General features: G+C 32.5%; 2 protein-coding genes and 1 long non-coding RNA gene across 14 annotated transcripts in view; 1 reads left to right on the top strand and 2 right to left on the bottom strand.

Annotated features, from left to right (window-relative positions):
- Nucleotides 1–2088: 2088 nt before the first annotated feature.
- On the bottom strand, nucleotides 2089–27239 carry LOC105213304 (torso-like protein). Of its 3 annotated transcripts, XM_011186021.3 has the most exons (6): nucleotides 26775–27239; nucleotides 24744–25853; nucleotides 24106–24256; nucleotides 4485–4770; nucleotides 3120–3551; nucleotides 2089–3056 (listed from the first exon to the last, which is right to left on the bottom strand). In XM_011186021.3, exons 4-6 carry the CDS (start codon nucleotides 4704–4706, stop codon nucleotides 2649–2651), a joined length of 1062 nt encoding a protein of 353 aa, XP_011184323.1. In that variant the 5' UTR covers nucleotides 4707–4770; nucleotides 24106–24256; nucleotides 24744–25853; nucleotides 26775–27239; the 3' UTR covers nucleotides 2089–2648. The 3 variants fall into 3 exon arrangements, with proteins under 3 accessions (XP_011184323.1, XP_011184322.1, XP_054082001.1); XM_011186020.3 differs by lacking the exons at nucleotides 24106–24256; nucleotides 24744–25853; nucleotides 26775–27239 and adding an exon at nucleotides 16698–16857; XM_054226026.1 differs by lacking the exons at nucleotides 24106–24256; nucleotides 24744–25853; nucleotides 26775–27239 and adding an exon at nucleotides 16675–16804.
- Nucleotides 17785–23759, top strand: LOC128919984 (uncharacterized). The gene is made up of 2 exons (XR_008470100.1): nucleotides 17785–18424; nucleotides 20960–23759. It is a non-coding gene; the product is annotated as an uncharacterized LOC128919984 (long non-coding RNA).
- Nucleotides 26863–27496, bottom strand: part of LOC105213305 (peripheral plasma membrane protein CASK) — a 72408-nt gene continuing 71774 nt past the window's right edge. For all 10 annotated transcript variants that reach the window (XM_011186028.3, XM_029041021.2, XM_054226018.1 and 7 more), the window contains one exon: nucleotides 26863–27470. In XM_011186028.3, the coding sequence (XP_011184330.1) occupies nucleotides 27291–27470 (180 nt within the window). In that variant the 3' untranslated portion in view covers nucleotides 26863–27290. The remainder of the gene's footprint in view (nucleotides 27471–27496) is intronic.

Raw genomic sequence — 27496 nt, forward strand, 5'->3', positions numbered from 1 at the left:
CCAAAACATTAACAAAAATTAGTTGAGTCGATTCCTAAAAAATGTATCCATCAAATGAAGTAAAACTACATACATAAATATATATAAACTATAAATTGGTCAGATTGTAGAAGAAAGCTGTACCCATCTTGCGCAGCTTCCTTTAAGGGCAAATTATCTGGTTATATACATAAGTTAATGTATGGAATACGACTTTGAGGATTTCAATCACATTTTCAGTCATACTAAACTTTTTTTGGTCGCTCATGTCAGCCGTCTTCGTAATGTTCTTATGATATCAGTTGAAATCAACTTCCAAACATTTAATTAGTCCAAAGAAATATGCCGCCTTTTAAAGAGTTTTATATCCAATTTTTTCACAGCTACCCTTCAAGCACTCGTTCACTATATGAAAATGATATAACTAATAAATTTTATTTAATTTGATGCTTATTTTTTCGACGAAAACAAAGGAATCACTCTATCTTTTACGATGTCTTGGAAATGGTTTCGCTTACGAAGATTCACAATTTCTATATTTTTCACATAGTTTTTTAAATTGATGAACAAATACAAAAATTAATATTAATCATATTAAATCTCACACCTCATAACCACACAAAAATATAAAGAATTAACCCTTTCATGTCAGAATTAAAATGGGCGGAGCTAACATTTTTTTAGGACAGATATATATTAGTCTTAACTCAAATATGTAGTGATAAAAATTTCAAAGTCCTATGTATCCTGGTTCATTAGTTACAGGATGTTGCTTATAGGCACAAATTAGATTATTATAAAAAAACTAAACACTTTTTTCGTGAAAATTTTTTTTAAATTACTCTCTTATCTTTACTTATTTATATAGTTCATTTTGTTTTAAAATAAAACAATTTTTTTTATGTTTTTGAGCACTTTTTGTATAAACACTTCAGTATAACTTTTTCGCGAAACCGATTTTGACAATTCCACTCTGCGGAGAAGGCCTACTGAATGAATACGTGCACAGCTCATTACAAAAAATGTAAATGTAAGCTTGCACAACACATAAGTCTACATAATTGAAAAAACCGCTGGTCAAAAATGTTTAAATAACGAGAGTTAGAAGCCGATAAGTACAATGTTGCCTATAGGCAACATTTGGCATGAAAGGGTTAAAAACATTTGCTCGCATGCAATAAAAATTGCCTACAAAAATGTATTTAACAATATTATTATCACTCTGGCTTCATTCCTATTTGTTGCTCATCAAACTGCATGCATTAAATCGGTTTGTACCCACACTATTGTCGAAGCCACTCAAACATCTATTATTATTAAGTGGCAGCAAAATTGTTAAATATTAAAAATAAACTGCATTACCAACAATCACCAACAGTTGTGAACTACAGGAAATTTAAGCGTGACATCTGTGGTGCAAATATGTGACTCTGCTAAAAGAAATACACTTGGAACGTGCCTTTGCTATACACTGCAATAACAACAATGCGTAATACAGTGGCCCTGAAACTATAAAAAAATAATTTCATTTACTCCACCTACTGCAACATTTTGAGCGCCTAGTGCAAATTCTTGGTTGAGCATTCAAAACGAAACATTTTTCGTTCGCTGCATCGTTATCATGAGATTTTATATAGCAGGCAAGAAATTTTTGCATTTTAGTTATTGTAATAGAATTGTAGAAATAGGCAATATGGGTATCAAATGAAAAGATTTTGTTAATCCAATTCATTTTTCATATTTTTTACTAAATAAAAAATAAATAGAATTTTATTATTTTTAATTATCTGAATTTTTAATCAAACTGCTGAGGTTAATTTTAATTGTTAAAACATTTGTTTTTAATCAGAAATAAAGGAATTTTAATCAATAAATTTACCAAATTTAATATGGAATTTTGATTTAAAAAAATTAATTTTTAATTATGTTTAGAAACAGCTGAGCATATTTTTATTAATTTTCTATTAATGAAATTTTATTTATATCTGAAATTTCTATATATATATAATATTAGGGGTTGATTTTAAATAATAATTTAATTATTTCTTTTCATTTCATCAAAAGTTTCACTTAAATGTTTATTCAATTATCTAATAAAAACACAGAATATTTCATCTTTTTTTCTGAACTTTTTAACCATCGATTTATTTATTTACATACATTTTTATCTTAACAATATTTCTTACACTAACACTTTTCGTAATCCGATTGCTTATATAATATTCCTCCCCGCACTCCTTTCCTCCGCTCTATTACCTTTATACAACACATTCCCCGAACGTATCCAACCCTACCTCATAACACTTTGTACATACATACATAAGTACCGATATATCTACAAGTATATATAAATATGTACTACAGTATGTCATGACTCAAATTAGAACTAACTTAATTTACAACAATAAAATCAACTAAAACTATCACAGGCATCGAAAAAGCATTATTGCAGCCTCCGGGGACAACAACAACAACGTTTCGTATTTTTTTCTTTAAATAAGACGTGACCTAGGCACTACTACTACATTGAATTCATACATAAGGCTGCGCAAACGAATGGCAACAACGCGTATAGTCGCTAGCGACTTAGGAACATTAACGGCTCACGTAATCCTCCCAACAACCACACTTTCAACGGATATTTGGCTATTACTGTCTACTTGCAAGGATCAGTTCATGGGCATGTTGACCTCCCACAGCTTCATCTGATTGTCGAGCACTTCGTTGAACCAGTTTTGCTTCTCGGGCTCATCCCTGAAGATGACGTTCAGTGATTTCAGATCCAGTTGAAGTATTGCATCGTTGCCCAAGAGATTGTCTAGGGCCTTGAGTAGCGTGCCATTCCCGTGCAACTTGAGCAGCGTCACGTACTTGACCACATAGTATTCGTATTGCAGTTTGCGACGCGCCCAACGTTCCACCGTCGCATTGGCGCTCGCCGAACGTATTTGTCCGAGGTGCACGGCATGCCAGGGCGCAAAGAAATCGTAGAGATCCTTCTTCGAGAGACTGTTCAAGCCTTTCGTTTTGATGCGATCCCGGATTAACTGATAGTTTTTGCGTGTGTAGACAAATACCTACAACAACAAAGCAAAAAATATAAATAAATTTTCATAAGATCTACTCAATGATAGTCTCACCTGATACAATGAATTGCCCGTCGTGTAAGAGTTGATGTAGTGTGTGCCATAAGACTCCATAAATTCGATGGCGCCAGTCACATTGCCCGCTTTTATGCCACCAATACGCTCGTGCACGTCATTCTCCAATGTCTGATTGAGCGGTATTTCACCTTTGAATTTGCCCACTTCCCGGAAGCGCACCACGCGCACCAACACATACGAGTACTCGCCCATTATGTAGGAGGTGTTGATACCCAACTTCTTGGCGGCATTTTCGGCGAACCAGCCCCCGGTGAACGCCTCCCATGGTTTGTCCAGCCGTTCCACGGTGAAGTCTCGGAAGTAAGCCTGATACAGCTGTCGTCGATTATCGCAGAATTCCATATGGAAGTCACCATGAAAGATGCCCGGCGCATTCTCCTCGCGACTTTCACTCAATGCATTTAGATCCTACGAAAGAAATTATTATAGATTTAATGAGTACAGACTTGTAGGTGAATGCATAGACCAAAAAATAATCATGGGTGGAAAGATTTCCAGAATTACGTCTATTATGGAAACTACAGAGATTACCAGCTTGCAAGACAGGGTACATTAGCAATATTGACGTCAGCGTGGATGCTGTCGGGTAGTCCGTGATCTCGCGCTAGAGCGCTAGACACACAGATTTCGTGAGAGCTTGCCAAACGCTGGCGGCGCTACTCCAACAGTTGTGAGGTCTTTCTGCTTTCATTATCCAAGAGGTACACAAGCGGTGAGATTAGGGATCAAGCCAGACACAAGTTGGCAAAGTTGCTTGGAGGAAGAGGAATCATCCAAACACTTCCATTTCCAGCATTTGCCAGACTAAGGTTAAAACCCCACGATAGGCGCACCTTCGCCGAACCCAGCGAAGGGACTGGAATCGACATTAGCCGGCTTAACAACTTTGTAATACATTTCAAGCGCTTTATTGAATCATTAGGGTCATGGCGATCCGTTGGGAGAATTTGTGTGCCACAAAGGAAAGTCTCAATATATATAGATGATATATAGATGACACATAAATTTAGCGGAACCCGAACACTTTGAATAACCACAAAAACAATTATTTGGAAAAGAAGCCTATAGAACTGTGGTTAACGTGAGTAAATATGACTAAACGCATACACCAGAAATACATACATATGTACATATATACATACAATATTGAGATATGGAAAAGCAGGATTCAGAGATAAATTTAACAATTAAAAGAAAAATTAATACTGAGAAAGAAAAATAGCGGTTTTAAATTATAGTAACTATTTCGAAAAAGCAGAAGAAGATGATGTAATCACAATCCAATTATTTCAGTTTTATATAATTTATATAACCACTGAAATTAAAATCCAACCTACCTACCTTATAAATTGACTTTGTCGGCTCCTTAAACAACCATTTATCCATCTCGTAGCTGTCATTGTACGGTATGACACGCATCGATATGCCCAAATAGCCATAGCGTACGAAGATGTTGATGGCCTTACCGATGCGCAATTGTGACTCACGAGTGCCGCCGAAGGACAAATTGCAGGCTACGAATAAAAGTGCCACCAGCCAGAATACATCATTACCCAGGTTCATCGCTCATGCGGCGTAACGTTTACATAGAAACGTCTGAAACGTATGTGCTGCACAAACCAAGTAACTGTGAACATTAAAAAAAAAAAAATTATTTATATAAAAAAAAATATTTTTTTTATAATAAAAAATATGAATTTATGCGCAAAAAAGAGATCATAATTGGAAACAAAACTCACAGACACACACCTATTTAAGTTATTAAATTTTGCTGTAACAAATATTTGAGTTTATTGGTCAAATGTTGGGGTATTTTCAAGGTCACACAAGCGCAGAAACTCGTATAAACCTACGCTGGCGTAATTATTCGGCGTCAGCTGATACAAATCAGATAAGTTTAAATGTTTGTATATATGTTTATTTATATATATTTACATGTGTTTTTGGCACTGTAATGAATTTGGCTTACCAAATATTCAAATTCACAAAATTGAAATGTTGCTCACTTTTTGCATCCAAAAACTGGTATCTGATCTAATATGGTACGAAACAGTATTCCATTGCGTTACAGTTACAATTTGAATTTAAAAATGTTATTCAATGTATTGGATTAATTTTGAAGTATTTAAGTAACATAACTTTCATTTTCAACGCCCACATATTTCATATACTGTTATTTGAACAATTAACGTTATAAAGCTATAAGCTTAATCCATTGCGGAAATTGCGGAACAATTTTATACACCTACGAAGAAATGGCAATTTTTGGTGCTAATTTTTTTGAGAAGCGGATTGCAAAATACTGTATTGAATTTTGACTTAAAGCAAACTGAAATACCTGAAATTATTGAAAACAATTTATTTTAATTTTTTTTTCTAAAAAAAAAGTGGACCTCTAGCGTGAAATAGTCCAAAAAATTTTTTAAAACATTATATCAAATCCTTTTCTGTATAATAAGGCTAAATTCTTGGTCTTAATATTAAATGAAGTGCTTTTTATTTCTTCTTGTAAACGATAGTCTAAAAAACTGTAAATTAAACAAAAATGCTTAAAATTATTGAAATTAAATATATTCTAAAATGTTAATATTTTACCCTCAGCATTAAGCATTGAGAAATTATGACTCTCACCTTATAGTATGGATATTCATGGTACTAAAAAATAAATAAAAAATAAACAAAAAAAATCTTCTAAAATACTTCTGAAACCTTGAAGATATTTTTATATCTCAAGTTCAAATATAATATTAATATCAAAATTTAAAATTTAATATCAAAATAGATATGTTAATTTCAGATTTTAAAGACTATAAGACTATCAACTAGCGTGATGAATTGATTTTAGAATTGTCTAATTTAGAATTGTTTTTTAGGTTAAGTAATAAAAGTATAATTTGGGACTTATTTAAGAAATATTAGGTTTATAAATAGACATCATTATCACAACTTCTTTTAACTTCCACTGGAGCATAGAGCCGCGATAAACCGTTTCCATCTGATCCTGTTCTTTATTATTATATTAGTTTCTTCATCGTGATTTTCCAGTTGAAGTACTGTCGAGAAACCGCAATGACAATTGTGAAAACAAGAAATAAGTTCCCAACTTAAGCTCAAATATAATTCAAACACTCAAATTATTATTGCAATGTAGATTTAAATCGCGTGCTTTCTAAATATTTCGACAAATCTTAAACATTAGTCAAACAAACTTCTACTCATCACGTTTCTAAACGCCCAAAGACATCAACACATGAAAGAAGTGATTTGCAACATGGCTTTTGTATTGTTTCTCTAAATGGTTACTTATGTTTTTGCATATAATCACCTGTAATCAGACACCACCATTACATACATATATACTTAGATACATAAATGTGTATGTTTGAAATGTATATGAGCATCTACGCAAATTGACCGTGAATCGTACAGAGGTAAACTTGACATTTGGTGAACCATCGACATCGTCACTCACCAATACCAGCACCAGCACCATCACCGTCATTAATGAACGTCGCGCGTCGTAAACTTTAAAAAAGCACAATTAAAACGCGTTGCGTCTAATAAAAGCAAACCAAAAAAAAAACATAAGCGCTACAAATGGCTCACACTGGTGACTGGTGACATGCTAACAACAAAAAACAACAATAATATAAATTACATATAAACAACGCGCGACCAAAGTTAGTCAAACGTCAATATATATGCATACATACAAACAAATGTGCTTGGAAAACTGTAATTAAAAATCATTTATGTTTGAGTTTGACGTTAAAATAAACAAGCAATAATGCGTGGTTATGCACATGCGCTCCGCATTTTTAACAAAGCGGAAGATATTTGCATTTATTTGAAGTGGTTTTAAGAATATCGCCGTTTAAAGAAGTGAAGATCTTTGCACTTAATAGTTTTTTCTCTTAATTTATGATTTTTTTTTGCTAATTAAGAGTCTCTTCAATTTTAAAGATTTATAAAACCTTGAAGCTAATCTGCAATAATCATAATTTATTCTAGAGGAAATAGTAGCGAATATAATTTCAACAACAATATTGTTATAAAGAAGATGTTAATACATATCAATATCAAGAAGTGTGTTAAAACAAGAAAAAACGTTAACTTCTACTAGTGCTTCTTCCAATCGTCGAAACATTACTCAAACTCGATTTTTGAGATAGCCCTTGGTTCTTTCCACGATTTTTCGTATGCTTGTAAAACGATGACCTTTTAAGATTGTTTTCATTTTTGGAAATAGGAAAAAGGGACACGGAGTTATGTCTTGGCGAATATGGAGGTTGAAACATCGTTACAGTATTGTTTTTCGTCAAAAATTCACATATTCCAAAAAAATTAATGCAATTTGACAATAGGACTAACCAAACCTGTAAAAATTTTAAATAAAAAAATTCCCGTTATTTTTTGAACACTGCTCGGATATTGAAATTCACCGGTTTCATGGCAAAAAATAATTTTTTCAATACATATCATAATATAACTACAAAAAGGTCGTGGACAAATTATAAACTAAAATTTTGCTCGACTGAAATCTTAAATCTGCGCCCTACAGTTCATTAGATTAGTCAATCGGTCAACGCAGGCTAAATATGATTTTTTTACAGAAACAGTTTTTATTTTCCAACTGCAATTGAATATAGTGAATGAAAATATTGATGTGCATCGCTCCAGTGAATGATGTTCCGAAGGGCCTCTATAAAACGATGTTTGGCAGTGACCTCGATATCTCAGAAACTGTTCAAACGATGGTTCACAATATTCTTCGATATATTGGTATTCTTGAATGAAGAAATAATAAAAATTCTAATTTGACAAAATAACGTATAAAGTGGGTTGCCTTTCACTGAACCTTAAAATAATATAAGATAAAGAATTTCGTCCGAGAAAATAAAATTTTTTTGCACACATAAAAAATATATTAATTTATTACACATTTATGCTTTAACACAAATCGTTTAGCATATTATGAAAGCGAAAGCACGAAGTGTTTAGCAATCAATTTGTCGTAAACTCGCTGAACGAGGAATGTGCATGGCAGACAATGACAAAAGGAGTGCGGACCCTATTAGCATGTAAATTGCTTCCTAATGGGTTAAACGAACAACAACAACAATATCACTTAACACTTTGCCAAGTACTCATAAAAAACAAAAGCAAAAACCACAAATGAATTATAATGTAAATTTGATGTAAAAGTAAAACTAAAACTAAACAACAAAGAGCTCGGAGGGAAAAACAAAGCGCGAATCGAGAGTAAATAAACTGCACTAACTTGCACAAACCGGTTGCAAAGCCAGCAAAATTCCTGCTCGTATTACTTACGATACCTGATACATGCGTGCAGGCGCACATATTCGTACAAATCTATTGTTGTAAATTTTGTAATTACACGTATGTCAGCAAGTGTGCTCGTTACTCCTCAACATAACAAAGTGCTCGCCAGGAAACGCAGGCGCGAAAGCTTATGACAAGCGAGTAAAGTGCAGCGAAAATGAAAAAAAATGGCGATGTCACAGCGGTGGGTCTGTGTGTGTATTTGCGAGGAATCGCCATATTTTCAGAAGTTCTCTGGTTTCCGATTTCAATAACAGTACTCGTACATACGAGTATAATATGCAAATAATTATAATGGCAAGTATGTGTGTCTGTAGTTTCGAGTGCGAATATGAATATGCATTACAACAATGTGTTGTTGTTCGTAATTCAATATGAGCTTTTTAACAAAAAGTAATGCAATGTGTGAGTACTTGCACCCAGTTCTTCATCATTGTTGTTGCTAGCTAGTGAATATACTTTCAAAATAAACTTATGCGATCTTTGGCAATTCATATTAATATAAAGGGTGCTTTTTTTAGACATTTGGATTTCAAGAATAAATTAAAGTATATAATTTAATATTACGACCAAGAGGGTTTGCCATTATGCTTTAAAAACTATTTCGGGAGAGTGACCGCGCCGGTTGGTTCGAAAAAATTCCAGTCGAGAGGCACAATATTCTATAACTTCTTGCCAATTTGGATCGCATGTCGTTTTCCAGATTAAGTCTGTTCATTAATGAAATGGCAACCAAACCGAGTATAAATCAAGTGATAGCTGGTGAAAAGCAAAAATAGCTAGATTGATATCAGAAGTCTAAAAAACACCCTTTATTATATATATAAATACTAATTAAACATCTTAGGTAAATTCGCGAAGTTTGGTGAATGTGAGTACAAACAACTTAATAGTCGAGTTTATGTAAATTGAACCAAATAGTGTTTCTAATCAGATAAAATCTCTGTGGAACGAAATGAATGGAAAGTACTGCACGTCTATGCATTTCTGACAAAGAGTCTGCTGTATAGCCGAAGAGTTGCAATTCGGTACGGTGGCAACATCTTAAACATTTTTCTATTAATTTTGGTAAATAAGAGATGATGCAAAGAAACGATAAAATTATTTTTTTTGCGACGGAAAATTGATTCGATCAGCCCTAGGCTTTAGCAACATTGATTGTATCGAATAAAAATCTATATTTCATATTCCAAATTCGGCAATCGTGTTAAGAGCCATCGTGGAGATGTTATCCACATTCCACGACGTTAAACTTTGCAGTGGACGTGATACCAATTCACCTTAACGTTATAGAACATGAAGGCGATTATGTTATAAGATTGAGGCACGCACTATGACTTCATCAGTGAGTGCTTGGAAACGATGCAAACCCTATTTTTGACTCAAATCGTATTTCCATAATAATTTCTTATTTTTTTGCGCTGTAATTTGCTGCAGGCGAAACAGTCAGCATAGTGAATTGTATGGTGAAGAATGAGTAATTCTGAGGAATTTTAAAGTAAAGTGTGTATTAAATTTCATCAAGCAAGATTACAATAAATACATACATATATTTTTCCGTATAGTCGTTATCAAATTGTATACGTAACGTAATAGGAATTCGTAAATAGGTATAGCTTCATAAACACATTCGCATTTAATTTTGAAAATAAATTCCCTCTCAAAAATACAAATAATTAGAAATATGTTAGTTAGTGCGAGTAGTCGTATGAACACAGTTGCGATAACAAATACGAGGTAAATATTATTAGCAGCAGCTAAGTAATAAGTACAATCACCCAAAGAGGACGGAAAGCCTGAGCGGCAGCTTAGATCTGCGAGCCACACACACAATCCGACAGCGTAATTACTAGTTGCAGTTATGCTGATGTTTTCGTTATTGCTTTGCAGTTGAAACACATTTAAAACGAATGCACACTTATGAAAGTACAACTGAATATTTACAATAAATAATACGTTGCCAGATTGCTAGATTTGATGGTAGGTAATACGCATGATTAGAAAAACTTGTTGTAGCAAATATTTGTCAAATTGAAAATATTTTTGCAAATTGCTTGAATTCATTCAGAAATCGTATTTTGTATGTATATACTAATGTTATATAACAACTTTATTTTTTGGCAAGTAAATGTGTCGTCTCCAAATTGAGGTCATGCGCTTATTTCATTTGAAAGCCAAAGTACATGCAACAATTGCAATTTTCAATATTATTTGCTTTATATTGGGATTTATGTTACAAAAGTCAGTTGACGCATTTCTTTGAAAGTGTCAAATAAAATAATTGCAAATCATTGCGAACAGGATATTAAAGAGTATCACTTTTATATGGTTGTTGCATGGCTTAATTAGATCTCCAGTTTTTGTCGGTCATCAAGCTATTAAAAAAATGTTTGAAGAGGTAATATCAGCTTGAATATTGATTTTACTTGAAATTCAGCACTCATTGGGTATAAGTACATATATTTTAAAGAAGAAAAGACGAAAGGGAACAACTCCTATGCTTTCATATATATTATTTACTATCTTTAATATATGACGACTCAAAATCGTTGTGAAGATCTATGTAGGGATCGAGATAATTTTTTGTCCGATATCTTTTAAATAGGTGCCTCAATTTCAGGAATCTTTTTCTGATTATTAAATTCAAATGATGCTCATTCAGGTTGTCTATCTTTTTGAAATTGTCATTATAGTTATAACACTCCTATTATGTAAAGCTACTTAACTGAGTATACTATCCGCTAGGCAACCGTATACCACAATGGCCGTCCTATACTAAATACCTTAAACCGTACTTCCTAAAAATATAAACCCAAGGTTTTTATCTGAATTTATCTATCTGTTTATCTGTTAAGGCGATGTTCTGGTGTATACAAAAATGATTTTTTCTTTTTTTATAAAAAAGTTTAACTTCTTAAAAATATGTTTACAAGAAGATCGTTTTTCCTAATTTAAATTATAATCGGGAATACATTTTTCTTTCCGCGGCAGCCAAACTGGCTCGCACTGACACGAAACATTAAACGTGTCTCTCGAAACTGTCTTGTTCAAAACGATACGCACGATTCCTCCAGTTCTACTAGACCAATTTAGGTGAAATTTTTGGGGAGCTTTCTTTATAGACATCTTTATCACTGAACTGGTCTCATCCAAAATTTGATTTGTTTTAATATTTTTTCTTTTAATTTCGAGTAGTAAAAAAACTAATTGTCCAAAAATTATTTCGGTAGTCGCCATTATGTGATATTTTTTTCAGCTTTACCGTAATTCCAGCCATTGCGACATTGCTCTAGAATATTTTTTGGTTTTCCAAATTAATAAGATGGTTGGGATTGTAGGTATGGTCACGTGACAAGTTTTTGAGGATCCTACTTCATCAACAGCTATTTTTTTTTATTCTTAACTTTTTTTATTTATTAATTATTATTTTTTAATGTATTGTATTTTGTACGAATCTTCAAAAATCAACCTGAAAGAGGCATACTTTACCAGAATACTCCTGTAATAGTCGCCAGGGCAACTATACCGGCAACTACACTCTAGTAGCATTACTCAATTGTTGTGTTATTGAATTCTCGATATTAAAAAAAAAGTTCCGAGATTTTTTGTTTTCCTTTACACCTTATTCAAATTTATATCTTTTTCCAAATTGAGTAAAATAATTACAATTATTATAACTTGTATCTCCATGCCGTGCCCACATTGACCATGAGCTAATGCAGAAGCAGCAGCAATTATTTTTCCGCTCACTTGTCAAGTACTAGATGCTTTATTACGAGCAAATACTACATTTATATAATGTACTAGACCACAACAATATCGGTGATTACGGAAAAACGATTGCTTGTTATAAACGCACCAATGCTTCTGAATCCGACGGTGTTATTGTCAACATTTTCAAAACAAAACGAATGAAAAAAACACCATAAATATTATTGTTGTCGGCGCAATGAGTATGCGCATTTGCATCTGAGCTTTTTGGGCTTGCAATTCAAAGCCTTGAGAGTCAACAGTATGACCGACCATAACAAACGCAACTCACGTGGATTATACACACAACATAAAAACACAATTGGTATCGCCTTTCAGCGACTCCAACAGCAATAACAACACAAATCTTTAGTTATGTGAATATCTATGTATTGCTGATTAACTGACGCTTCGACTAAGACGTCGCTTGGTTTCGCACTGTTCGGGCGTTGATTAGCAATTTGCCGTCATTGCGACAATCTTCTTTGCACATGCAGCAGCAGTCGTCATCGCGGGCTTGGACTCTTGCGCCCTACGAGCTCTCATGCATAATAAATGATCACCACAACAAACACGACACGACACAGTGCCAAGCATTTGGCGAAGAGAAGGAGAAGACTTGGCGCGCTCGATGGAATAACCTTGTGCAAATGTGAAGCTTAATACAAATTTTACGCTCCGATTGAAAAGATCGCCCAATATTCGACGACGACGTCGAATAACGTGTGTTAAATTTGTAGTTGTAAAGTAATGTTGTGCAAGCTTTGAATTGTAAATGTGCTCAGTGTATTTCTAATATCAAAGAAGACTAACCGGAATATGCGCATGCGAAGTTGCTATAATGAGGCAGCCGAAAGAACGTTTGCTCGTTTGCGAAGCCAATTGAAATCAAAAGTGCACTTTGTTGATTTGAATTTTATTTTGGACTTTTGGCTTTTTGCAAAACTTTGCATTCTAATGGCATTCTCAGCAGAATTTGATTTAAGTTTATTTGTATGTCTTTTGTAAAGGGTGTTTTTAAGGCATGTGATTTTCAAGAGAAAATAACACGCATATTATTTAATCTTATGACAAGGAATTTAGGTTTATTACAAAGATCAGGGTTTGCCAATATGTTTCAGATATTATTTCGGGCAAGAAATTCAATATAAATAACGTAACAGCTGCCGAAAGGACCACTTCCGAAAAAAGCATTGTCTCATTGTCTTTATTGAGGAAATCTGCATAATTTTTAAAATCAGCAATATTTTATTTGACGACCTTTTACTTCTCATCGATCGAACCAGTATACGTTATTGCTGATAAAGAGATGGTATTATTCACCATATCAATTAATTAAATGCTTTTTGAAAAATGAGAATCTCTCCCAAACAGTCTAGCTAAGACTGAAACTAATTTATTGCACCTTCGTCACGTTGTTCATCGAAAACTTGACCAGAACAGCTGTGTTGACAACTTCATCTAAGCGTCTGTTCTCAAAAGAAAAATTATTGGAATTTTGTTTGAGGAATTCTTTTCTCATTATTTGAATTTTATTTAATAAAAATATTTTTTTTTTTCAATCATGTGAGAAATGTGAAGGCATATTAATTGTAATAAAATATTTTTAGGATTTTTTTTAGATTTTATTATGCAGTTGCATTAATTTATGGAAATCGAAGAAGTACTTTCTCAATAATAGAGAGTTAGTTGGGCACTAATCTTCACAAAAATTGAAAATTTCCCAACTACTCGCAGAGAGGACAAGCTTTCCACCATACAAACATATGCAGCATACCGGGAATCTGGCAGTGTTCGCCGTCAGTTTATTCTAACTTTTTCAAAAATTCATACCTCATAGGTTATATTCTAATGTTTCTGATCAACTTGATATTCTTCAAAAACTTAAAACTTAAATTTAAACAAAAGGTTTAACCTCTTCATCTCATCTATGAGTAATTTATGTCACGATAAAAACATAAATATGTCAATGTTGATGATGATGTCATATGAAATATTTCATACAATGTTTTAAATACTATTTTTATAAAGCACTTCTGAATTTAATATATATTTATGAACACTCATTTATATTATTTAAATGTACATACATACAGAGCTCATATTAAAAATATTATCAATGAACAAAGTTCGTTATTTCAGCTACTATATTACTAAGAATGTAATTTTAAACGCATCAAACGATGCCCAGTTGGAAATCAAAGGCAACGGAATGTACCATAAAAATATATACATATATACAAATTTATATAGAATGTACAAAGGGACGGCATTCGGTTTGTAATTCACATAAAAATACAGAGGTTTATAGAGTTTTATTATAACCTCAGTTGTTATTCGTGGTTAATGTCTAAAACGTAGCTGTGGTAATTCTTGTATGTTTGTATGAATGCACATTGTAGTACAACATATAACCACAATTGCGGTTTAGTAGCACTAAGTTCATTTATTTTTAGATTGCTGAAGAATGATTCATCATAATTACATTAACCATTGATGATTGGTGTCAAATAAATCTGAGCATAATAACAAGCAAAGTGAAGACCGGCTCATTCAATGACATGACAGAAATTGGATAGCAATAATTACGTAACTTGAAGTCGGATAAATGTTGCACATTGATGCATTTATTGGTAATCTTCAATTCTATAGTTAAATGATTTGCTATTTATACACATTCCAATTGGAAAAATAAAATTCACGTAGTGTAACTTTAACCCATATTATATACAATTATATACAAAATTTCTGATGAGAGCATTTATTACGCTATACGACCAAATCGACTTTTTTGAGTATTGTACCAAACTGTTTTTGTCTGGGACCTTGAGATATATGTAAAAAAAGCCTTTTTTCGAACTTCGAAACATCCATATTTTCGATTTTTTTAGTAACTATGTCCTGTGATTTATAATAATTATTTTAAAAAAGCCTTTTTCGAACTTCGATACCAAAAGTTTCGTTTTTGGAGGCTAACTTCGAAAATCGGAGAATGCACTTTTTTTACATAAGTCTCAGTCTTTCGGAAAAAAATAGTTTGATCCAATACCCAGTCGACTGTTGTAAAGTATTATTTATTTGAGAATAATAATAACTGACTTTTAGTGCATGAAATTCCTACTGGGTATATTCACCGGGCCATACAGATTCCAAAACACACCAACTGGTTTGCCTTATCACGATTTATTTATTTTTTGTTTTTTTCCGAACAACAACATCAATATCGGCATCACCAGCAATCAACATACTTGTACGTAGCCACTGCATGCTGTTCACATATACAAATTATATGTGTGTGTTTGTGTGTCGCGCGGACGGACGCAGTGAAGCAAGCACAATTAAACTGAAAGGCGCGCAGTTTTTACTTTGCTACATCAGCGCTAACCAATAACAAAGGCCAGAACAAAGAGAACTACTTTTTTTTAGCATAAAAAAAAAACAATAAAAACAACAAACATGCATAATAACATAAAAGTCAAAAGGTCATGTTAACACGTAGAAACATACGGGCGCCGAAACGATCCTCAAGTGCTGGTTACAAAAAAAAAATTATTTTTAGTATTTACATACACATGCACATACACAGCAGTGTTTGCCTAACAAAATTACAGAACTGCTGACCATTGCAGATCTAATTTATTGATATGAACTTTGTTGTTGTTGCTGTTGTTACTCGAATTTCAATATTTTAATATTTCGTGTTTACGCTCATTGTAATTATACGCTCGGCTGCACATTTATGACCGTGATGTGTATCACTTTTAGCACTCCTCATGTACGCGACGACTTCCGTTTTGCAGACAGACACATACATATGTATATGTATGCTCTATATTTACTATATTTAGGCTATATGCTACATAAAGCGTTAGCAAACATAGATAACTCTGCTTACGTGCTCGCCAAACATCATATTTTAGAACAATTAACCGCTAGAAAATAATGTCATAATGCTCGCTTGTGGCGCCAACAGTTGATTCGGCAGCTAGCAGCACCACTGACTTCACCGCAACAAAATTGTTTGGGGTCTACAAAAGTGGTTACACCTGCTCTCGGTAACAATTCACTTCATCTCTTACAATTATGACACCACAAACAACACCGGCATAACCGAAATCTTCCACTAGCAACTAACTAACAAACTCATCTTTCAAGTTAGACTTCTGGTTTAGTCACGTTTTCACAAACATATAACTATTTGCATACATATTTACTCAGTGCAAAAATGAAAATAAACAAACATTTTATTAGCACCAAAACTATGAAAATTTCGTCACAGTTGCTAGATAATTATACCGTCAAATTCAGAATGATTGCGTTCAGTGCATACCAAAAACGTATTTCACACTTCACAAGCTGTTAATTACTATTAGAACACACACATTTCAAATGGGGGATCATTTGCCTTAAAGTTATAAAAATACATTCAAACACACACTTCTTCACTGCGTTGCCACTCACTTTACTCTGCACTTTGTTATGAATCTGTAACTATTTGCTTTTAGCAGACGCGCGTCCAAACCACTAATCACAACCGATCGACACGAGCTTCACTGCATTACTGAGCGTACCAAACCAGCACAGAAACTCAGTGGCCTCGGTCGCAAGCATGTGCTTCGACTGAGCACTGAGCCAAAGCAGCGTGTGTCTGGAAACATGTTGCTAACAGGTATTTTCGTCAACATACGAGTGGTCAGCAAACCCCCCCAAAGGTGTTGTGCTGAAGCATAGGAACTGCATTGTTAGATCTAGTTTAGTTGACTTAATGAGATTAAAAATTCGGTAAAATTAATTAGACTCTATACTGTATATTTACTTTAAATACCTAATCTTTAAATCCTAATACTTACTAATCTTTAAATACCTAATTACTAGAGATATTTGGACAAATACTCAGTCAGCCTTAGCTTTTTTAATTAACAGAAATAAGGTTTTGAGACTGTTCCAAGTAAATTTGGAATAACGCTGCCGGATTCGAGTTTCTCCATTGATTAAACACTATTTTTCGAGGCTAGTATCCATTGATAACTGTTATTCCCTCGACAGTCGGATCTACGTAACGGGAACGGACCCGGATTTGTACCCAGCCAAGAACTGTCAAGTCGACAGCAAAATTATGTAGAAAATGATTTCTACCGCTTCCGCTCCAGCAATAACAATTTGTGAGCTGGAAAATAATTTGAACCGATTGTGCCTTTCGGCAGGGTCGAATTTAGAGGAGCTAGAAGTACGAGTTAGACTAAGATTACGGAAATAACTGATAGGAGACAGTCTATGTCAAAAGTAGATTTGGGTACCCACGACAATCGTGCTAACGTAACCGGAACGAATCCTAATTTTTGTCCGTAAAATGGAAGCATTCTTCAAAATTATTTGTTTTTTGTATGGCTCAAAAGAAAATATGAAGACAATTGGAAAATAATAACCTTTTCAAACTAGTAAATGTTTAGACCCTAGGTATCTCTCGGCTATGAAATGGCTTTCAAAAAACAAAGCCATCGCCTCTTCATTCAACTAGGATTGAGTACCAACACCAAGAACCCTTTTTAAAGAATGACCTTGGGTTCGACATAAATTCAAAAATAATAAAATGGCTCAACGGATTCATTTCACCAAAAAATTAAATATTAATAGACACAATGTTATTTTAAGACAAAATCTATATTTAATTCCATTAATGAGATCAACATTTGATAGTTATTTCAATATTCCTTTTAAATTCATTTTATTTCATATCAAAACCCCCTTTCGCTACGCCACTGAATATGTTGCAGACACATTTTCAATTTATTCCGGTGAAGTAATGCAACTGCAACACTGTTGAACGAAATGTCTGAGCAAGAAGCGATGCATTTAATACACTCTCACAGCCGATCGTCGACGAAAACTGCGTGAGGAAAACTGCGGTGGTGTCAGTCGGTGGTAAAGCGAGCGGCGAGTGTACGCCGGCATTTGAATTTATAATTGTCGAAACGTATGTATGAAGTGGCAGACGTCGCAGTTGCAGGAATGTCTGCCTGATATTTGGCCGGTTCGTTGACTAGTTGGCGTGTGATTGTTGGCTCATTGGTCGTGTTTGGTGTAACTATATTGGTTGGTGATCGTGCTGCTTCGGCTTGTATGCAAATGCAATTGCAATTGCAATGAAAGGGCTCACTGCATGCTAAGTGTGCAACAAAAAACAAAAGGTAAATTACAACATTTTACCGACGTTTAATGATAAGGTGTTTTCTGTGGTGTCTCTGTGTTTTTCATACAAATACGCGCCGAGTCTCTTGTGGATTTCGATGTCTCTTTGCAGACACAATTTACTTATTATTTAATGCTTTGTTTGAGTACGAATCGTACGTGGAGTAGTGTGGGCTATTTTTAATTCGGCGCACATGTGGTCGCCAACGTGTTGTTGCGTTTATAAATAATTAAAACAATAGACTTCTACAACACCACATTACAGCGTTGTGTTGTGATTTTGTGATATCGGCATGCACAATACAAATATTGAAGGCATTGCACTCCAAAAGGGTCAGCACATGGCTAAATGGGGGGTTTTGTCAACACGCTTTGGCGCCCACAATGCTGCTGCTCATTAGTCATGTAATAATACATTTGTGTGTATGAGTTTATTATTATATGATAAATGTATTAAGTGCGCCTTAATTCACTTGTTGGTCGCTCTTATCTTTATTTGTTTGTAGAGACAAATAAAGCCTCGTAATATAATTGTTTATCTATGTGGTAATGTTAGCTCTGATTCTTATGATAACTTGGAATTTTTAATATTTGTGTACAAATATTACGCTTTATTACCGCTACTATTGCACAATTTGAGATAATAGTAGAGATAATTTGAGATAAAAAACTCAGAGCTGGAGAGATCTGTTCCAAAGACTCAGCAAAATGTTATCACTTCACCAAATATTAAAGTAAAGAGTGGAGCAAATGTAAAAAATCAAAACCTTAAAGCTAGAAAAAAGAATAACGGTATATTTACATATAAAAAAATTAAAAATTCTAAAATTTGTCGTACAACAGGCACTAAAGCATGACCTACCTATGAATAATTGAAGACGAGGGTCACCGATATGATAATCTCACATTTAAATTATGTTGAAGAAATATATTCGGAATGATTTTTGGTGAATAAAGACTATGTTAAGAATTTGATGTGAAATAGATAACACTACCCATAACCGTATAAAGACTGCATAAATTATATTAACAATAAATGACAGTAACAAAAATTCCACAAAAACAACAAACATACGTGCATGCAAAGAGTGTTTTTAAACATTTTTATATAACAAAAGTACGGAAACATCATCAGCATAAAAAATTAGCTGAAAATAAATATTTAGTATGCAACATGCAAATTAACGTCTAAAAGAACCCGCCGACATACACACATACAAACCTTCATATGTACATATATATGTCTACTTAATAGCCGTGGTCGCTTGACCAGCTTGACTTTGGAACTTTAGCGGTCTTGAATATATTTAAGCTGTGCACAGAGGCACTCAGAATGAGAATTCACTTCAAAGACACGCTGAATTATGCATTAAAGTTAATGTATGTAGCTATAGCTACTTACTTATATGTATGTATGTACCAGAGATGTGTGTGCCGTAACACACACGCGCTATTATATTATTAAAACGCTTAACGGTCATGCATATTTATGGTATTTCGTATTACTTGTATTAGAAATGGTCGCATACGTTAGTACACGTATTAAATTCAATATGCTCATACATATGGAGTGGTTTCATGTTTTTTCTGAACTCTTAACTACTTCCAAGACGATCTGAAATTAATTTGAATCGGTTTGAAATTAGTGGAGCTACAGGTACGAGTTAGACTAAGATCGCGGAAATATCTGATAAGAGACAATCTATAACCGGAACAGAGATTTTTGTCCGATCGAGGACTGCCAAACCGACGTCATTCTTTAAAAATGTTAGTCTTTTGTAAGACTTTGAAGAAAAAATTAAGACATTTGGAAAATAGCAACCTTGGCAAGATATATACAACGAGATCTATATATATATATACCCCGAATCTTTCAAAAAAATTACGCAATTATTTCTCTACACTCAACTAAGACTCAAGAATGCTTTTCAAGAATGTCTGTTTTCAGAAAAGATCTCTCCCATGTCCTTGGGTTCGACTCAAGTTCAAAAATAAGAGATCTCGCAGAACGAATGAAAATGAAAATTTTAAGGCTGTAACCTGCTTTACAGTCTCCAAAAAACCGATTTGTTTGTTTTGTTTTAAATCTCTTCCAAAACTATCTAAGAATATGTCTTTAAAATTCCAGAGGCCAATTCGACATATTTTCGAAGCTAGAGCAGTTTTAGTGGCCGAGCGTCGAGCAGGTGCGAATGCTCAGACAGCCTTGACCTTTAAAGCGCGTTTTCTCGAGTTTTCATTTTCACAAGTGTTAGAAAACGGTGCAAAAAGAATATATGTCCGATCGAAAAAAACCAAAGTGATCTAGCTTCAGTATTAAATTGTCTTCTATTTGAACTAAAAATGTTAGACAAAAGTATTATTTAAACTACTTGTTTTGCAACTTAAAGTCAATTTTTTTTTCTTAAAAAAGTGAATTTTTTTTCAAACTTCGAAAAAATTTGGAATTTTATAACTTCTTCGGTATTTTTTTAGTTCTTAAAGAAAAGAAACTTATAAAAATTAAAAAAAAAAAATTGGTTCGACTGTTTCAGATGCATCGCACGACCTCCATCACCGGCACCGATTTACAAGTGCAGACTACAGGCGCTCCAGAAAAATATTTACAACTTTTGAAAAAATTTCAATATTTTTTAATAATAAACATTGTTTTTTAAGCCTCAAATATAGTACACTATCATCACACTTCGTTGGTTGTTACAGTACTGTAACCATGCCACAGCCTCAACTTTCGCCAGGCATGTCACTCTTTGATTTTTCCTATTTCCAAAAATAAAGACAAAAGTCGCTGAAATATAGCCAAAGGCCCTCCCAAAAATCGAGTTTGAGAAGTGTTTCAGCGATTGGAAGAAGCGCTGGCAAGTGCATAATGTCGAATGGGGACTATTTTAAAGACGACAACTGAATAAATATTTTTTCAAAAACGCAAAAAATCCCGTTATTTTTTGAACACACCTCGTATACAAGATGTATTTATAGTTATTGTGAATTTCATCTATTGTAATAATATTCTTTTAATTAGTAAAATTGTCAAAGTTAAACTCAATCCCATTCATTTATAACTAAGGCAATAAGATATTGTCATAAAAAATTTAGCTAATAAATTCCGTTTATATTATTAGTAGGGTTTAATGGCCTGATCATTTAATTAGAAGATGCTAAAATTGACTTTGAAAAAAAAAAGGTGTAATTTAAAAGTTCTACAAAATGTTCCGGCGCCAAGTGAGAAATGTTTTCCAACCGAGCATCTTTGAACAAACAAAGAAATCTTCCCAGGAAACAGTGCTACAGTCTTTAAAAAGACTTACCTTTAAACTTGATAAAATAATGGACATTTAAGCAATATAAGTAAGTACAGCGAGAATTGTCAATAATCTACCGTAAGGCATCCCCACATCAATGCTTACTTAGCGGTTTTGCAAAGCCTGAACTACAAAGAAAAAACACGTTTTATTTTAAATTTTTATTTTTTGGTGTATTTCATGTTCTTTTTTTTTTCTTTTAATTAATTTTTGTGGATTTCATTCTTTTCTTTGCTTTTCGTTAATTCTTATTTAGTGTTGTTGTTTTTTGCTTTTTATTAACTGTATTGTTTCACTTTGTTGTTGTTATTTTTGGTTTTTGCTTGACTTTATGCGATTCATTGTATTAATCTCTAAATATATATAATATATATATATATAAGTTTATATATTTATGTTGCTGTTTTCAATGTTCAGCTTCAGCTTTTTTGTGGGCCATATTGTGCCCGTGACTCTTAACGCTTCACTATCATTATCACTACCATCAAAGTTTCGACACATCTTCGCCTGCAAACAACTTCAACCAACGTACCATGCACATAACTGCATATGCTGCAGTTGCACAGGTGCGCATGCGCGTACGACTTGTGTGTGTATGTATGTAAGTATGTACGTCTCTTAGAGGCTTCATCATATATATATTTTGTTCGTTTGAATTCATTTATTTATTTTTTTTAAATATATTTTTTGTGTTGTTTTTTATTTTAATTTTATTTGCTTCACTTTAACTTTAATTCTGCTTAAATAACAACTGTTCATTTCATTAAATTAGTATTACTTTTAACGGTATTATTATATTACTGTTGTTCTCATGCATATGTATGCATGTATGTGAGCTACATATGTATTTATGTACATATCTAAAACTCGATTTAGTGTTTTTTGTTTTTGCAATGATTGACTTTTTTTTACTGTGATGAGTTGCTTTTAAAGAACGTAATTTCTAATAAAAAACTTTCAACAATTAAATTCAAATAATTAAGCCATTTCTATTAAGAGTCGGCATTCAATTACAGCTAACTTAACATTTTCAAATCGCAATTCATTTCATTTGAAACAATGCTAAATTCATTTATACTAAAGTGTTTTCGAAAATAAATTCTAAGAATGATCAGACAAGCGCGCATCTCGAAGAGCGTACTCACCGTCAAAACTCGTTTATTGTACAATATATTTATTTATGCATTCCCATTATTAAAAAACGGCTTTCACTCAAAGGGACAAAAGTGTGAATTGTTGATCTCTTTGCAGCAGTTCTATGATTTCATAAAATTCATTTTACGCATAATTTTGATTCTCAAAGCAGTGATTCTCTCTCCCACTCTCTCTACTCCTTTAAATGTATTAATTTTGTCAAAATGTCGCTAGTAGTGTGTGATAATTTATGATGTATGTATGTTAGCGTTTTAGTAATGAAAAACTACTGTTTTGTATTGCTAATTTAAGTACCCTTATTGAGCAAATCAGCTATTTACTCATATTATGTAATTCATATCTAAGCATAATACTAAAACACGCCCTTGTTAAGGTAAGCTTGAGAAGAAGCTGTATATTTTCACTATAAAAAAACATGGTAAAATTAGGACTGGTGGAAGGGAACTAAGGCAGGACTCGGGACACAGCAGAAGTTGGTTAACATATTGCTAAGTATGTTGCGATGAGGGAATGTACATATGATGTTGGCAGGATGTGGGATTTGGACTTGAACTTAGAACTTTCAACTAGCTCCTTTACCAGGCATCATCTACCTAGTCTATTAGTAGTAGTAGTCTATTTAAATCTAATTGTAAACTAGTTACATGTTTAGTAAAACGTAAATTTAGCGTTTTAAGTTTAGTTTGGCAACAGTTTTAAATGGTCTCCGCCACTTCTTATAGTCAATTTTTATACCGCCTATTTTTTTATAATTATGTATGACTTATTTTTCGTTTATGTTGTTTTTGTTATTTTAGTGTTTCTTCCTCTTACTCCTTATTTATTTAGCAAGTGTATATAACTTTTGAAATTAACTAGTTTTAATGCATAGTAGTGTTGAAGTACAGTTACTATTCATTACATGTTGTGAAGAGGGAGCTTATTTTTTCACATTTTATCCCCTCCCCTCCAACTACAATAGCATGACTAGTATTATCGCCGTTCGTGCGTTACTTAGTTTTGTAATTAAGACTCTCATTAAAATTGCTGAAATATTCGATTACAATCATCAACCCTTTGAAACCATAGAATCTTAAAGATACATACAAAAGTGTGTGTGTTTTGTTCACTCTCAAAAAACTACAAAATAAGCTCAGAAATACGGTAAATATTTTTTTTGTCTGTTGGTTTAGTATGTATGTATGTATGTGGGTATGTGGGTATGTGGGTATGTGGGTACTCACGTTTGTGTTGGTTGATGAGTAGCTTTTTTTTGGTGATGAACATTTTTTATTGATGAAAAATTTTCAATTGAAAAGTCATTGGTGAAATATTTGCTTGCAAGTATGTATGAGAGTGCGACTATACGGCAAATTTTGTTGTTAATTATTGAAACTAAAAATAAAATAAAAATATTTTTAAAAATTATTCTAAGCATTATTGGCAGTTTTAAATATATAAATATTAGTAAAACAACAAAAAATTATAACAATATACATTTTTAAACAAGCGAATAAAATTGTGAACGAAAATTATTTGAAAACTAAAATTTGAAATTTTGACACATAACCTCAAATAAAAATTAATTTACAGTTATTGGCTTATAAAAATGATGCTTGTATGTACCAACATGTACATATTGTAAGAATATATATCCAAAATATTTGAAAATTAAAATTTTGACACATAACCTCAAATAAAAATTTATTTTCAATTATCTCATTTTACAAATGAAGCTTGTGTGTATCAAAATATAGATAAGTATGTATATATGAATACATGTCTTGAAATTATTTAATAAAAAAATTGAAATTTTTAAACATAACCTCAAACAAAAATTAATTTCGAGTTATCTATTAATAAAAATTAAGCTTTTACGTACCAAAATGTACAAATGTATGCATGAATTTAAGTGATTTTGTTGCAATGACAACCGGCAGCGTTGAATCTGACTTAGGTTTTCGAATAAACATTTCTATTGACAGTTTTGATGTTTGTTGATCTTCATTTGTGTTGTGTGTGGTGCCTTAATAGAAGTGATGTGGTTTACGTGGTGCTGCTTGGGTGGGGCTTTGTGGTTAGGTTCGCGCTCTTCTTTTAGTTAGTTTTATTGGAAAAAATTCAATACATTTACAGTTGTTGTCTGGCTTTCACATTTTGAAATAATTCAACCTGAGTTATTTTGTAATCAAATTATGACCATTTCTTAACGTTCTTAACGATTCCATGTAACGGTTCCCAAAATATTTGAATGCATGTACGTTAAATACTTGTACGATTATCTATTCATTGCATACCTGTGTGTCCGCATATTTTGAATATTTTTTTGTTTCTTCTTTTTCAATTGTTTATCATAAATGTTTTTTATATTTTTTCTTTTGCTTTTGGTTTTTGTTTGACAGTAACTTTACTAAAATTATTATTACTATGATTCGCTTCCTCTGCTTTACCGCTTCAATTATTAACGTTTTTTTTAATGTGCTTTTTTATTTCATTTTAATTCTTATATATGCGTGTGTAGTTGTTGTGTATGAGTATCCATTACTTGTAACGTTTTTTGTGCTTACTTCACTGCTTTATGTTGCATTAAACTGACTTGGAAAGCAAATTTGCTTTTGTTTTTTTTTGGTAATCCTTGCCACGATTACTTCGTTTATTATGCATTTTGTATTATATTTGGTTTTAAAAAGTGCAAATGTTATTTTGTTTGTTGTTGTTTTTATATCGATTTTTTTACTTTCATTTTGTTTACAATTGCATACATTTCATTTAAAATTGTTTTCTTAATTTGTTTGTGACTCTTTTTTATTTAAGTTTGAAACACTCTTTCTTAATTGCATCGGTTGAATACTTTTCAATAATACTTGTAGTTTATTGTGTTTTGTGTACCCGTTCGTAAAATTGTTGTTGTTGTAATTATTAATTTAATATTAATGCAGTATATGCAGCAAAGTTTTCTCACTTAATTTCAAATAGTTCATTTTAAGAATTTCTATAATTAAAAGTTATATTTAAATTAATTTAACAAGTACTTGTGTGTGTGTTTCTGTGTATATATATATATTATTTTTTTCTTTACATAAGCGTTTTCAAATAAATTAAAAATGTAACAATTGCGCTGAGTAAACTTAACAAAGTACCAAATAAATGTCTACAATGTAATGGAAAATTCACATCCATACATTATTTAACATACGAGCAGCAATGGTTAGAGAAAAACAACAATAAAATTGTTAAAAAATAGGTTTTGGAATTAAAAAAAAAAAAAATAATTATATTAAAAAAAATATTTTTGAAATTAAAAAACAAACAACAACTTTTGAAAAAATATTTTTTTTTTAATTATAAAAAAAATTATTAAATTAAAAAGTTTTTGGAATAAAAACTATGAAATATTAGTGATATGCAAAAAAAAAATTTAAATAAAAATAAAATATTGAACAAAAATGTGAAATTACAAAAAATTGAGGGAAAAAACAAATATTTTTTTTTATATTTTAAAGAAGTCAAATACCGATTATTCTTCAAATCATTATAACAACAGTGAAAAATTTAATATTTTTATGCCTCAACCAAATTACAATACAAAACTTTGAAAATATGTTTAATAAAAGTTATGAAAAAATCAAAATATTATTTTTTTAATAAAAATATAAATTCAAAGTATATATAATCTCAAAAATGAAATTTAACATTTAAGTTGCCAACATTCGCTCGACTAATATCGCTGTAATCACGAAGTAATGCAAACGAGTAATCACCAATACTGCTTGCATGCTAAATAATGTTGAAGCAGTGAAATGTTTTTAGTTTTAAAAAATTTTCTTGCACTAGTCCTTGTACGAGTATGCATATACTCAAAACCAGACATACACAATTTATTTAATTCATTTAACGTTGTCTTTTTAATTACTTGGAATGTGATGTATGTCGGTCTGTGTATAAGTGTTAATGCATATATTTTTGTTTTCATTACTTTATTGCCTATACTATATACTATATTGTTTTATAATGCTGCACCCGAAATTTTCATTTATAAATTTTACTACGAACTAGTGTTTGTTTGTGTCGTTTCGTGTGTATATTTTTGCTTGTGTCACTTTGTGCACTGCTGCAAGTAAATATGTCTTTATGTTTTTTTTGTTTTTCTCATTCACTTTTCCATTTGCTATTTGACTTAAACGTCTTTCATTATTACTTATTTTTAATTCTGCATTACTCGGTATACGCGTGTGTATATATTTTTTTCTAATGTTCATGCCAAGTGATGTTGATTTAACGGTGCTGTTATAGATTTTCTGCGCTTCTGCTGTGTTGTAGTAGTCGTTCAAAAGATGCCCGTATTTGGTTGTTGGGCACCGGCTGCGTATGCTTCCCATTCACAGTCGCAACCCTCTAAGCAGTCGGGACACTCAAGCTCACTGTCTTGTCAGTACAACCAGGAAACTGGCACCCATTGTGATGTGGTGTGTACACGCTCGATGGCCGCTTCCAGCGTGGCAATTGTCTCGCTTATGTCGTTGTTAACGATTGTCAAATCGAAAAAGTGCCCGTACAATTGACGTAACATATCGGACTCTTTGGCCAAACGCTCCAAACTGCCATCGTACTGCAAGGCAAAGAAGTAAAAATATA

The sequence above is a fragment of the Zeugodacus cucurbitae genome, chromosome 2, assembly GCF_028554725.1.
Source record: "Zeugodacus cucurbitae isolate PBARC_wt_2022May chromosome 2, idZeuCucr1.2, whole genome shotgun sequence".
Classification (NCBI taxonomy): domain Eukaryota; kingdom Metazoa; phylum Arthropoda; class Insecta; order Diptera; family Tephritidae; genus Zeugodacus; species Zeugodacus cucurbitae.